The following is an 11,898-nucleotide window of genomic DNA, read 5'->3' as shown; positions in this document are numbered from 1 at the left end:
ATGTGATGTTTACTATGCCACGTTTGTACATAGTATCTTAGATTATTCAAATATTCACAAGTGGCTGCATGAAGTTACGGTTAAGACATAATTCTGTAAATTCCACATGCATAAACTATAAATGTACAAACAAAAGTATTCATCATGCACTTGTTCTTCACATTTACATTACATTTAGTCATTTAGCAGACGCTTTTATCTAAAGTGACTTACAGGTGGGGTAAGCAATGGAAGCAGTTGGGACAGCATAAGGACAACAAAAAGGATAAGTGCAACCAAAAAATAAAAACTGGTCTCATATAACCGAACACAGCATAGGCCTTCAGAGCTAAGTTAGTAGAGAAGAAATAGAAGTCAGAACTGATCAGTCAGGTGTTGACGGAAGAGTTGTGTTTTCAGACGATTCTTAAAGATGGCGACAGAAACTGCAGATCTTGTAGCAGCGGGCAGATCATTCCACATAGGTGGAACCGATCCGGAGAAGGTACGTGAGAGAGATTTTTTACCTTTTTGGGATGGCACCACATGACGTCGTTCGTTTGCGTAGGGATCTGGCGGGTACATATGTCTGCATTAGCGAGTGAAGAGTGCCGGTCCAGTGGTGGTCTTGTAGGCCAGGAGCAGAGTCTTGAATTTGAGGAGCAGAGTCTTGAATTTGTTCTCCACACACCAGAAGGATAAAAGCTGTCTGTAGCGCCTATCGTAAAACATACTTAAAATGTCCTTTTATTTACCGTTGTTAATATCTACCTTGAAGGTAATAATATGCACTATTTATAGGTGCAAAAGTGTACTCTACTGAGAGTGTGTGAATCTGTCTAATGACCAAAGCTGCTGTCTGGTGGACGCTACAGAGCACCAAAACATCCAGACACAAAACAGCTTCTTCCCTCAGGCCATCTGCCTCTTGAACAGTTTAATGTTTTTTACCCACCTCTGTGCAATAATAATAAAGTACAATATTAATTATATCCTCCAGATAATACACTTATCTATTTTATACAATTTTTTCTGTAAATTGTATTTCATTCATTCTGCTGTATATAGCACATACCTTGTACTACAATAGTCTATTCTTATTTTTTACTTGTACATATTACTCTCTTTATCTTAATCTTATGTTTATTGTATTCTATTTCTTAAATTTGTATACCCATAGGCCCTTATTTAAATAATCTGTGTACTGTATTCTATTGTGTTATGGTCTCTGCGTACTGTTGTTGCTCTTTCTGTGTACTGGATGCTCCTGTCACCAAAACAAATTCCTTTTATGTGCAAACATACTTGGCGAATCTCTTTCTGATTCTGATCCTGTTGTTACGTCATAATTTCATGATCAGTCAATGGCTTTATTTAACATGTTGAAGAATGCACTAGTTCGGCCACTAGACCGATTATCTGGACCCCCGTAATCTTCTCTTCCTAAACCAAATTATTTATTTTCATTTAATATAAGAGTAAGTCTAATTATAGGTCTGATATTGTGCAAAGTACTAGTGCAGTAGTCTATCAAATGAACACAAATGTCTTACGATATTATATATTTAAAATAATACAAAGGTTAAACATTCCTTACATCATTTTGATAAACGCTATTGATCCATGGGACCAGTAAAAGGGAAAACTAATTTTTTTATATACTTTCAGCTTGAGATTGCCAAAGAATTGAAATAATACATAGAGGTTATACAAAATTATGTAACAACATAAGCTATAAGATCATGGGTTTGTGTTTTTTGATCAGGTGAATCGGGTCCAGCAATATAGGCAATCAATATAGAGTCTATAATGTTGTCCTGCAATGTTCTTGGTTTGACTAAATATATGTTTCCATACAGACTGAACGGGTCTCTACATATCCACCATTGTGTCTTGGATGCTGGTCCTCAGTTGTCTCGTGCCTCTTACATACAGAGTTTCTATTAGGAGTTTCTTAGTCAGCCAGCTAAACCGTCATAAACCAGAGTAAACTAAAGTTGGTGTTTTCAGCAGTTTAAGTTAATATCTCTGTTGTGTCCTTGCTTCTGCACTTTACGCATGTCTTCATATTCTGTGTTGTCTGCATCCTGCTGTTTTACTTTCCTCTGAAATACAGTAAAAAGTGTTTCACTCAGAGGAAACCGAGGCACAAAACATGACGTATTATACTGCTTCACAATAACATCTGCGTGGCTATAGGTTAATGCTGCTAATTTCTCATCTTTATGGTCTTATTTACTTTCAGGATATTGCGTTGTCTGTATGGGGTTTTACCTTCATCGGCATATACGTTGGATTGTCAGAAGACTCAACTTTTGTGACCTACAAGAAAGTAACAAAATGCTCAATGTAATGTATAATTTAAATACAGGTGTATGAAGGTTTGAAAAACAACTTTTTATGCATGTTTTCTGTCGGGATTTAGTCTACTGTAGTGTTTTCCAAGATTTGATAAAATACTTTGTTTTTCCAAAAAGATTGAATAATAGAGTAAGATGTATATAACAAGATATAAACATGATATTAGATACAAAACGGTCAAGACAGTAATAAAACAACACAACTATAAATAAAATAATCAGAATTACCCTCAGTCTGATGTAGACACCGGTGATAATCGCACTATAGAGCAAGAGGAGCACCACCCCGATAATCATTACACCGATTAAAAGCTCGTATGTATTTCCAGGTGAGATTTGTGGCGGGCAACTCTTTAGTCCAGATGTTGGGGTAGGGCATGAACACGTTCTCCCCGGTGGAGGAAAAGGAATATTGCTTCCTTTGAGAAAATAAATAAACTTTTATGATTGTTTTACATTACAATGGTCTACAATGTGACAATTTTACAAGATTATATACCTTGGAAAAGCTTGGTCTCCTTTCCTTTTCTAGTTAAGATTGGTATTGGTCTTACTTTCGATATCTCACAAAAAAACAGTTTGTCTTTGTGTCTAGCCTCCAGGTGTTTCAAGGTGAACTTGAATGTGTTGTTTCCCTCGCGCTTCCAATTGCATTTTGAATTCATATTATTTTCGAGAGAAACCTCGCAGACAACTTCTTTCCCATTCATTTTCAGCTTGGCATCCCATTCCCCGTCTTTGTGTTCATCGTGCTCACATGTGACAGTGACCGATCCGTCTTCATTCAGCGTATGGTCCAGAGGGGCACTCACAGTGAAGACACCGTGCGAATACTCTGAGGTGACAAACGCAGAACTATATTTAGACATTCAAGACTTGTAGTTCAAACAAGCGCTTACATTTTGAGAAAACAGTTTGATGTTGATCGATCACCTGCGTATCCCAGTGGAGGAAAACAGCATAGACAAATTAACTGATTCAGCCAACAAGCTAAATCACAGCAACAAACCAGCTTAAATGAATAAAATCATCTTATTGATGGGTATGATCAGTGTATGGTTGTACTAGGGCTGCTCGATTATGACAAAAATCGTAATATCGATTATTCTGCCCAATATTGAGATCCCGATTATTCAACACGATTAGTCATTAACTTTTAAAACAACAAACGCACGTAAAAACATTATGGGTTATTTTCAATCCAGTGTTATGTCAAAATTAATGAACCCAACCGTTGAGTTATAAATAAACTCATTTTGGGTTGTTTCAAGCAATGGTTGGCCAAATATAAAATATAAAAACAATTCACTGGTCAGGTTTGTCTCTTTTTGACGCTACCATGTGTTGAAGAACCCAACATTGTCCGTCTAAAACCCATTCTATGAGATCAGACTTTATTCAACCTTAAAGCTCAAACTCATGTAAGATATTTTTAATACAAAAGGTATACTGTACACAGAACAGTAATTGACAACAGATTTACATATTTATGGCTTCTTACCGTTCTGAAGAAGGAAAAAAAGGCTGAATGTGAGCAGAGTGATGGTGTCAGTCATGGTAACGTATCCTTGTCAGTTTGACACTGATGTGATTCGGGGAAAAGCTCTTTGTTTTGTTTTTGCTGGAGATAGAAAAACAGGAAGTGTGTAGGTTAAGCGATCATATCACCCACATACATGATATGTGTCACAAAGTGTAGTGTGGAAATGGTGAATAAACATCAACGCTTTCATAAAGGGTTTCAAAACAAAAAGATCATGCCAATGGTAAAGGTGTGCTGGTGTAATCACATCTTTCGGTAAGAAAGTGAGTGGGCAGCTTACTGGTAATAAGTGGTTGAAAGGAAAAGGTCTGAAGTACAACCTTGTTTGGAAAAACCCATCTCCTTCTATATGAGCAATAAGGTATAACAATATTGTCATATTGTTCAAGAGGTTTTCAACAGTGTATCAAAATGTCAACCAAATCTTCTTTGTTGTTTTACATAATTGATTACGTATTTTAAGCCTGCGAGTCCCTTTTTTAAGATGCAAACTTGTGCACAAATTTACGCGTGGGACGCGTGGGAGAGATGGCGGATCATGTGTCTGGCGGCTCTTTCTGTGGAGGACATTGAAGATATCTACCTTTTCGGAACCATGATAACAGGTATTATGCTGATTGGATTATGCTTTGCCCTGGGTTATCGAAAAATTCTTAAAACGGGAACAGCTGTCCAAAGCCTCACAAAGCTTCCCGTTTTGACGGAGGCCGTGGGAAGAGCGGTCAGCACTGAGACTGAGACTATTAATCGCAATATGGATTACATCTTGAAAAAGCTCACGGCTATGGAAAGGAAAATTGATGATGTTAGAGACCAGAATGGACAAAGAGAGTAGCCGTGGAATTGGAATGCGGTTTACTCGCCTCAAGACGAAACAACTGCAATCTTATCTTTTCGGCCCCCCTTGAACCAGGATTGGCCTTGGCCGAGGCGATACTGGAGAAACAACCCTGAAGGGCAATGTGGCGAGACGCTCTTGCGTTCCCTCCCCCATCATACACTCACACACAGACTTTTGGACCTTATCGCTCATACAGACACACACACAAACACTGACTCTGACCAATTCCAAACCTCCGTAGCTTTGACCCGCCAGCTTGGCAAGCGGGTCTGTGTTAAGCGCCGTAATGGCTGCAGGACCGGATGGCTGCTTGCCTGAGCTGGATTATCTTACCCTGTTGCAAGTCTTGTCTATGGTGTATTATGTGTATCTGTTTTTCTCTCCACTTCCCTCATGTTTGCTGTATTCTTCTTCTTAAATCCATTTCGTTACACTGTACTTGTTATATGTGTAATGACAATAAATTGAATCCAATCCAATCCAAATTTAATTTCAATCTCCATTTATTTCAAATAAATGTCACAGCCTCATCTTAACTTTATAGTAAAATCACTCAAGTTATACATTTTTTTGTGAATTTATTATATTTGTCACTTCCTTCATTTATAATATTAGAATAAGCCCATCAGATGTTTTTTTCACTATATATCTTCATTTTAGTCAACTGAAATACTGTTTTCGGGGGTCTCTATTTATATCTGCATGAAATAATAACTCTAGCCACTAGATGGCTCAATTTATTGTCTGAGGTGACTGGTCTAATAAACTTAAATGTTTATTATTTGTTCTTATTTGACAGAATATAAATAAAAAATATTCTGTTATTCAATTTGTTTATTTCTTTGTGTATACATATTTACATCTGAGATTGTGTGTCAATGCTGGATTGATTTTGTGCAATTTATCTCACAAATTATTTTTTTCTGTCTAATCTGCATTGTGGTTGGATGATTTTTATTCGACATTAAACAAAATCTAATCTATTTCCTGGCTGTATGTGTATGTATATAGTGTGTGGAAGTAGATATCTTTGAGTGTTGTGGATTGCAAGGTTACCCATCCCCTCATTTATGTGTGTGAGTCTGATCTGTATTGTGTCAGAATAGTTTATTTGTATTTAACAAATCAAATAGAAATTCATCAATCAGTTCATTGTATTGGAAATGAATGATTTTTTTCACTTTAAAACTTATTTCTGTGTGTTCAGCTAATGCTTAATTTTTTCACTCCCAAAAAACTTTGAATTATTAGCATGTTATTGTTCAATTTGTGGTGAGGTTGTTTATGACATGCATTTTGTGATCTCAGCTATTTTTCACCACACATCCTGTTTTAGCGATACAAAGGGTAGCAAAGCGTGTCATCATCCTTCTCATGTTTTGTATTGGTGAGCTCGACATAATTGAGATGCCATCAACTATTGACTATATATCATGCCCCATCTGTGTCATTTCTTGTTAACCCCCCAAAAAAAACAGAATCGTTTATTTCCAAGTGCAATGAGTTCACATGTACGAGGAGTTTGGCTTGTTAGGCATGTGCATACAGTTAGAAAACAAGACTTTTAAAAGACAAAAATATATAAATATATATAGAAACTAAAATAAACTATATTAAATGAAACAATTTAAAGAATGTCAAAAAAGATATTTTGTGCAATTTATGCAGGGTGTGCGACTGATTCACAGTTTTTATGTGCAACGTGCAGCATTCATTGACCTTTTTATTGCTTTAGTGTTTATTAATTATACTGAATTGCATTTAATTAATAATAACAGTATACTGCCTTTTGATCTGCATTGTTCTGTCGTCTAGAAAAAAACGATCTATGATACATATCCAAAAATATGAAGAAAAAACAATCGTAGACCAGAAGAATTCAGAAGTTACAGTGTAATATTTGTTATTTATTCTTTTTTTAACCTTAAACAGGTGTTTTTTCATCATTGAACTGTCTGCTTGTGTCAACACCACCGCCATATTGGTGAGGGCAAAAGCCGACAACGAAGACATACAAATGAATGTCGAAGCTGCAGTTATCTGGATAGAAACACAAAATCGTTTTCATTTCTCAATTAATTTCAATACTTTTCTATTTACGTGGAGTACAGACACGTTTTGGCTCCAGTTGAAGATGGTTAGACTTGAAAATGTATGTATTGTCATACATTACTGTTAAAAAGGCTTGTAATCGTTTAGGCTTAATAATTGTGTACACATTGCTAATGGTAAATAATTTAAGGCAGATTAAATGCACATGATCAGAACACAGCTCTTTTAGCTCATTGAAAATTCTAAACAACTATTTTTACTATATACTGCTATTTCAAACTTACAATGAACGGCAGTGTTATTTGTTTTACTATCTCAAATGCATCATGTTTACTGCTGTAACGGGTTTAGTGGATAAATAATAGAACATCTTTTTAACGTCTAAAATTCCCACAGAAAAAATCGTTTCCACAGTGAAAAACATTTTGATATAACACATAAATTAAACTTTATTACCTTGGGTGTTTTGTTCGATGATTCAAATAAATCTCAGAAACAATATCTAGCCTACATGTCTGTTTTATTCCCGAATAATACAACGTGGTTATTTATTCTGTTTCTTGTCTTGCCTACAACATAGCACTGAACATCGTGCCATCATTCTCCTGAAAAACAGGCACAAAAAATGGATTTCACATTTCCTTTTGACAACCATTCATTTTAAAATAGTTATAATCGAGACACGAAGCAACTAGAAACTAGGGATGCTCCGATCCGATATTTGTATCGGAAATCGGCGTCGATACTGAATAAAATTCTAGATCGGGTATCGGTGAAAAAATTGCACCGATACCCGATCTAGCTTACATAACATTTCTGCTAGGCGATGTAAAAGTTCCTGGAGACACCGGCGCTTAAACTCTCTCGTGGCTGTGCTTTGCGAAGCGTGTGACATCATACGCTAGCAACGTGCTCTTTACGTAGTGTGCGTGAACAAGCGAACATACCTTACATTGAGCAGCGAACAGCATGGAGCGACAAAAAATATCTGCCATTTAGATTTATTTTAGAACAGCTACGCCAACAAGTTACACCGCTGTTTGCAATACATGCGAAGTAAATGTTCCGAGGGGTGGTGATAAAGCTGTTCATTATAATACTACTAATTTAAGCACGCCGAGTTCAATAAGCTGAAGAAACTAAAACGAGACGGTACGAAGCAGCTAACTTTGGAGGAGACAGCGGAAAGAATTCAGAAATTTCCATCTAGTAGTGTGAAAGCAGCGAAAATCATTGAAAGCATTTTGAATTTCATGGTAATGGATTTGCAACCGCTGTCCGTCGTTGCGAACAATGTCTTCAGACTCCTTATAAACCACCTGGAGCCGCGGTACGACATTGTGAAGCGTAACTGAGACCTGAACTGTACCAAAAACTCTGCAAACATGTATACGAAAAAAATAAAGATGTTAATGCGGTGAGTTTTGGGGATAATTTGACTTTGAATTTCTATTTGCACCGACTAAACTATTATATCTTTTTTCCGTTTATTTTTACATGTGCAGCACAAGCTAGGGAAGCTAGTGTTTTGTTTATCTTTCGGTGTTGGATGTTAAATTTGATTTCCACTAAACTTTAGCTTAGTTTAGTGGACTTTGCTTTAATGACTAAAGCATTAAAAAGAGCTGATTCCTGTTTGAATATCTAAGGCAGTGAAGCTATTGCTTTTTTGCTCAATTTCAGCTGCTTTATTGTTTATTGTGCATTGATTTTTTAAATTATATTTGCACATAACAGTTATTCAGAGATTTTGTTTCCATTAATTTATACCTGTTTATCAAGCTAGTGAAGCTGTTTTTTTATTCAGCTGCTTAATTTGCACTTTAATTTTGAATTTCAAGTTTAAGATACTGAACATTTTGTTTTATTTTGCTGGTTTAATAAATAATTCACAAAATTTGTGAATCATTTGTTTGTTATTTTGTTTTACGGGGTCAGGAAATTAATGTTAAGTCGAGCTTGATGTCTTGCACAGCAATGCACACAGTTTATTAAGTAATTGTGCACTTTAAAAATGTTACCTTAGTATCGGATCGGTACTCGGTATCGGCCAATACTGAATCTCAGGTATCGGAATCGGTATCGGAAGCAAAAAAGGTGGATCGGAGCATCCCTACTAGAAACATGGTAAAGTTGTACTCTTTACATATATCGTAAACCATTTAAATATGTTGAGAAATGTAAAAGTGATTGTGCTTTCAATGCCAAAAAAGCGCATCTCTCCCTTTGGATTATGTGGGCTTTTAGTGCACTGTTGCCCTCACCAATATGGTGGCGCTATTTAAGTATCGCAGCAGCGGAGCAAAGCGCCCAATGCGGCGTCTAGTTATATATGTCTATGCTTTTACCCCCACGTGGTGTTCATGTGGTAAAGTGACGACACGTTTATAAACCTATAAACGCCACAGATTCATTATTTAATTAAATATATAGAGATTTTAAATATATGCTCCACTTTTATACTATAATATTTAATATGATCATGGCTATCTTCAGGGGCGTAGCAAGCCCAACAAAAGTGCGGGGGATGGATGTGTTTTGTTTGTTAACAATGAAAACGTTGAACGTAATGACAGAAAGGTACAAAAGGTATAACATACAAGATATAAAAAAGTTTGCTTACATGCACCTTGAAAAGGGGAGATATAAAAAACGCCCACACAAAGCTTTTTCTCTGGTGGTATAAATAATGTAACAATTTTCTGTTTTTAAACATTAAAATAATATACACTTTTCGTTCATAGTTCTTCAACAGGTCCAATCAAACATAATAGGTAAGTATCCACAAAAGTATTCAGCTAAACAAAAAAAGCAATGTTCAAAATATCAAAATCAATAAACCCATAAATACACTGCTTAACAAGGACAATTTGTCCCTCCTCCTCGTCTATTCCCTGCCTTCTTCATCACAGTTACTTTATACATTGCATGCCACATAAATAACCCAATTTAGCTATTTCTGAACAATATCCCAATTTGCAATTAGCATTAGTCTAAAAACTAAATATAATTCAGAAAACACTCGACATATCAACAAAACATAAACAGAACATCTCCCCAAACACATATCAAGGTTATTTAAAAACCTCGAAAACATAAACAATCATTCAAAGTCGCTGGAAAAGGGAGACGTAAATAACCATTACCGTTCCACCTGTCGCTCCCCGATCCGTCCCGGAAACACGATTTGTTCCGCGCATGTGCGAAAGTGCGTCTACTTCCGGCCGAAACAATTTACGGCAATTAAACAAAAAAAAGGTCGTTTGACACAACTCGTTCCATACCAGAAATATTTTTATTTTCATAAACTCTTTATTGAAAATTGCACTTAACATCAGAAGACATTAAACAAATTACAATTTATAATTGTTTGGAGAAATTGGCTGAACGAGGAATAGGCTACACTACCCTTTTAAGATCGGAACATTTATAAATTTTGATACTTGTTTAGGTTATTTTATGAAAATATAGTTTAAAAACTGATATGTGTCATGAGAGAGAAATATTTTGAATTTATAAAATATAAATATTTTTACCCCAATTAAATACTTGTAAAATAAAAATCTAACTATAGTTTACAATTGTTAGACACCATTCAGTATATTGTGTTTTATTTTTAAATTATGCTGTACATATTTTAGCATACTAACAACAAATAAAAAAAACGTTTTTTTTTAAAAAGTCTGTATTTCTGAAACACACAGAATTTCTTGAATTCATTCAATTTATTTATACATTTGTTCCTTCACTTCTTTAGTCATTCTTTAGTACCTCCCTCCATCCCTGCCTCCCTTATTCACACACTCACTCACTCATCTTTTCATATACTTAAATTGCTGATTGATCAGAATGGCATTGACCTTTAGACGTTGTTCATCAATACAAAACAGGAATTTAGTATTAATTTCAATTGAAAAAAGCTAATGGTTATTTTATCAAATCAATTTTTCTAAAGCAGGGCACCCAAGTACGGTCATTTGCAATTAACTTGTACATTTAGCACATGACATATTGTGTAACGTTAGACAGTCAGTTTCTCGGTATTTTGTTTCCTTTTGAGTGTATAATTCGTAGACACCCGTTTTAACTTCCAACGCTCTGTGGGGCGTTCAGGAATTTCTACTTTGAGGAGATAATATTTAAGATATCAAATGCAAAATAATTCACACCGCTCTTGACTCTTCACCAAATATCTAACTGCAGGGCTGTCGTGAGACTTTTGCACATGCGCAGTACAAATCGAGCAACACCTGAACGGATCGAGTCGACTGTAGTAAAATCTGGATGAACCGGAAGTGACGTCAGTTTCGCGCATGCGTGGAACAAATCGTGTTTCCGGGACGGATCGGGGAGCGACACCGCCTCTTCAGCACGAGCTAACAGATAAATCTAACACACCAAGAGAGGCGGGACTTAAGGCAGAACAGCCAATCACCATCCGGTCACACTCAAAACCGGTGTTCTGATTGAGTGGGAGAGGAGAGGAAGCAGCCGCATCGAGCGCAGACACAGAGCGGCAAGAGAAACGCAGGAGCGACTGCTGTAAGGCGTTTTTACAAAACTGCTGAAAAACTGCAAAAAAAGTGCGGGTGTTTAACCCTTTCACCGGGAAAAGTAAAACACCCACATCCCCAACGGTTGCGACGCCCCTGGCTATCTTTGTTACATAAACTGTAGATTTGTTGAGATGTTTGTAACTATAATTTTAACGTGTTTACCATGGTATTTTAACAAAATTGTGTTTTGTATATGTGTTTGATCACATTTGTAATTTTGAAGGTGGTATTAATCCTCTTTTTGTTCCTTCTCTGTATTTTCCTTAAAAAATATACCTCGATTTGGTTTTCTGAAAACTGACTTGTAGAAAGACTGCAATGTATTTATTTGCAACAGTTGCTGATGTAGTCATATTAATGGAAACTCTTTTAATTGTAGTAACTACTACATTTGCCATATTTATGAAAAACATTTGTGTAATATATCATGTAGCCTTTATATATCCCTTTAAAAAATACGCATACATTTTGACCTTAAGTCTAAGTTTTTTATGTATTTTTTTGTGTAAATGGATTTAAAATTTTAATACGAATTTAAATATGTGAACAATATGCCATGCTTATCCC

At 35.9% G+C, this 11,898-nt stretch overlaps 1 protein-coding gene across 1 annotated transcript; it reads right to left on the bottom strand.

Moving 5' to 3' along the window:
- Nucleotides 1-1,526: 1,526 nt before the first annotated feature.
- Nucleotides 1,527-9,971, bottom strand: si:ch211-67e16.3 (uncharacterized). Its single transcript, XM_056754106.1, has 6 exons — nt 9,922-9,971; nt 3,841-3,960; nt 2,839-3,174; nt 2,568-2,758; nt 2,254-2,301; nt 1,527-2,084 (listed from the first exon to the last, which is right to left on the bottom strand). The coding sequence occupies exons 2-6, from the start codon at nt 3,893-3,895 to the stop codon at nt 1,986-1,988; spliced, it is 729 nt and encodes a 242-aa protein (XP_056610084.1). The 5' UTR covers nt 3,896-3,960; nt 9,922-9,971; the 3' UTR covers nt 1,527-1,985.
- Between the last annotated feature and the right edge of the window lie 1,927 nt (nt 9,972-11,898).

The sequence above is a fragment of the Triplophysa dalaica genome, chromosome 8, assembly GCF_015846415.1.
Source record: "Triplophysa dalaica isolate WHDGS20190420 chromosome 8, ASM1584641v1, whole genome shotgun sequence".
Taxonomy (NCBI): Eukaryota; Metazoa; Chordata; class Actinopteri; order Cypriniformes; family Nemacheilidae; genus Triplophysa; species Triplophysa dalaica.
Note: the sequence above shows the minus strand (reverse complement) of the source record. Positions and strands in the feature narration are given on the sequence as shown.

Excerpts from the sequence above, each read along its gene's own strand:
- si:ch211-67e16.3 (XM_056754106.1), bottom strand. The coding sequence starts at position 3,895 with ATGACTGACACCATCACTCTGCTCACATTCAGCCTTTTTTTCCTTCTT. Across the intron at positions 3,175-3,840 it reads TTTTTTCCTTCTTCAGAACG|AGTATTCGCACGGTGTCTTC; the intron begins GTAAGAAGCCAT and ends TTGTCACCTCAG. Across the intron at positions 2,759-2,838 it reads GGAGACCAAGCTTTTCCAAG|GAAGCAATATTCCTTTTCCT; the intron begins GTATATAATCTT and ends ATTTTCTCAAAG.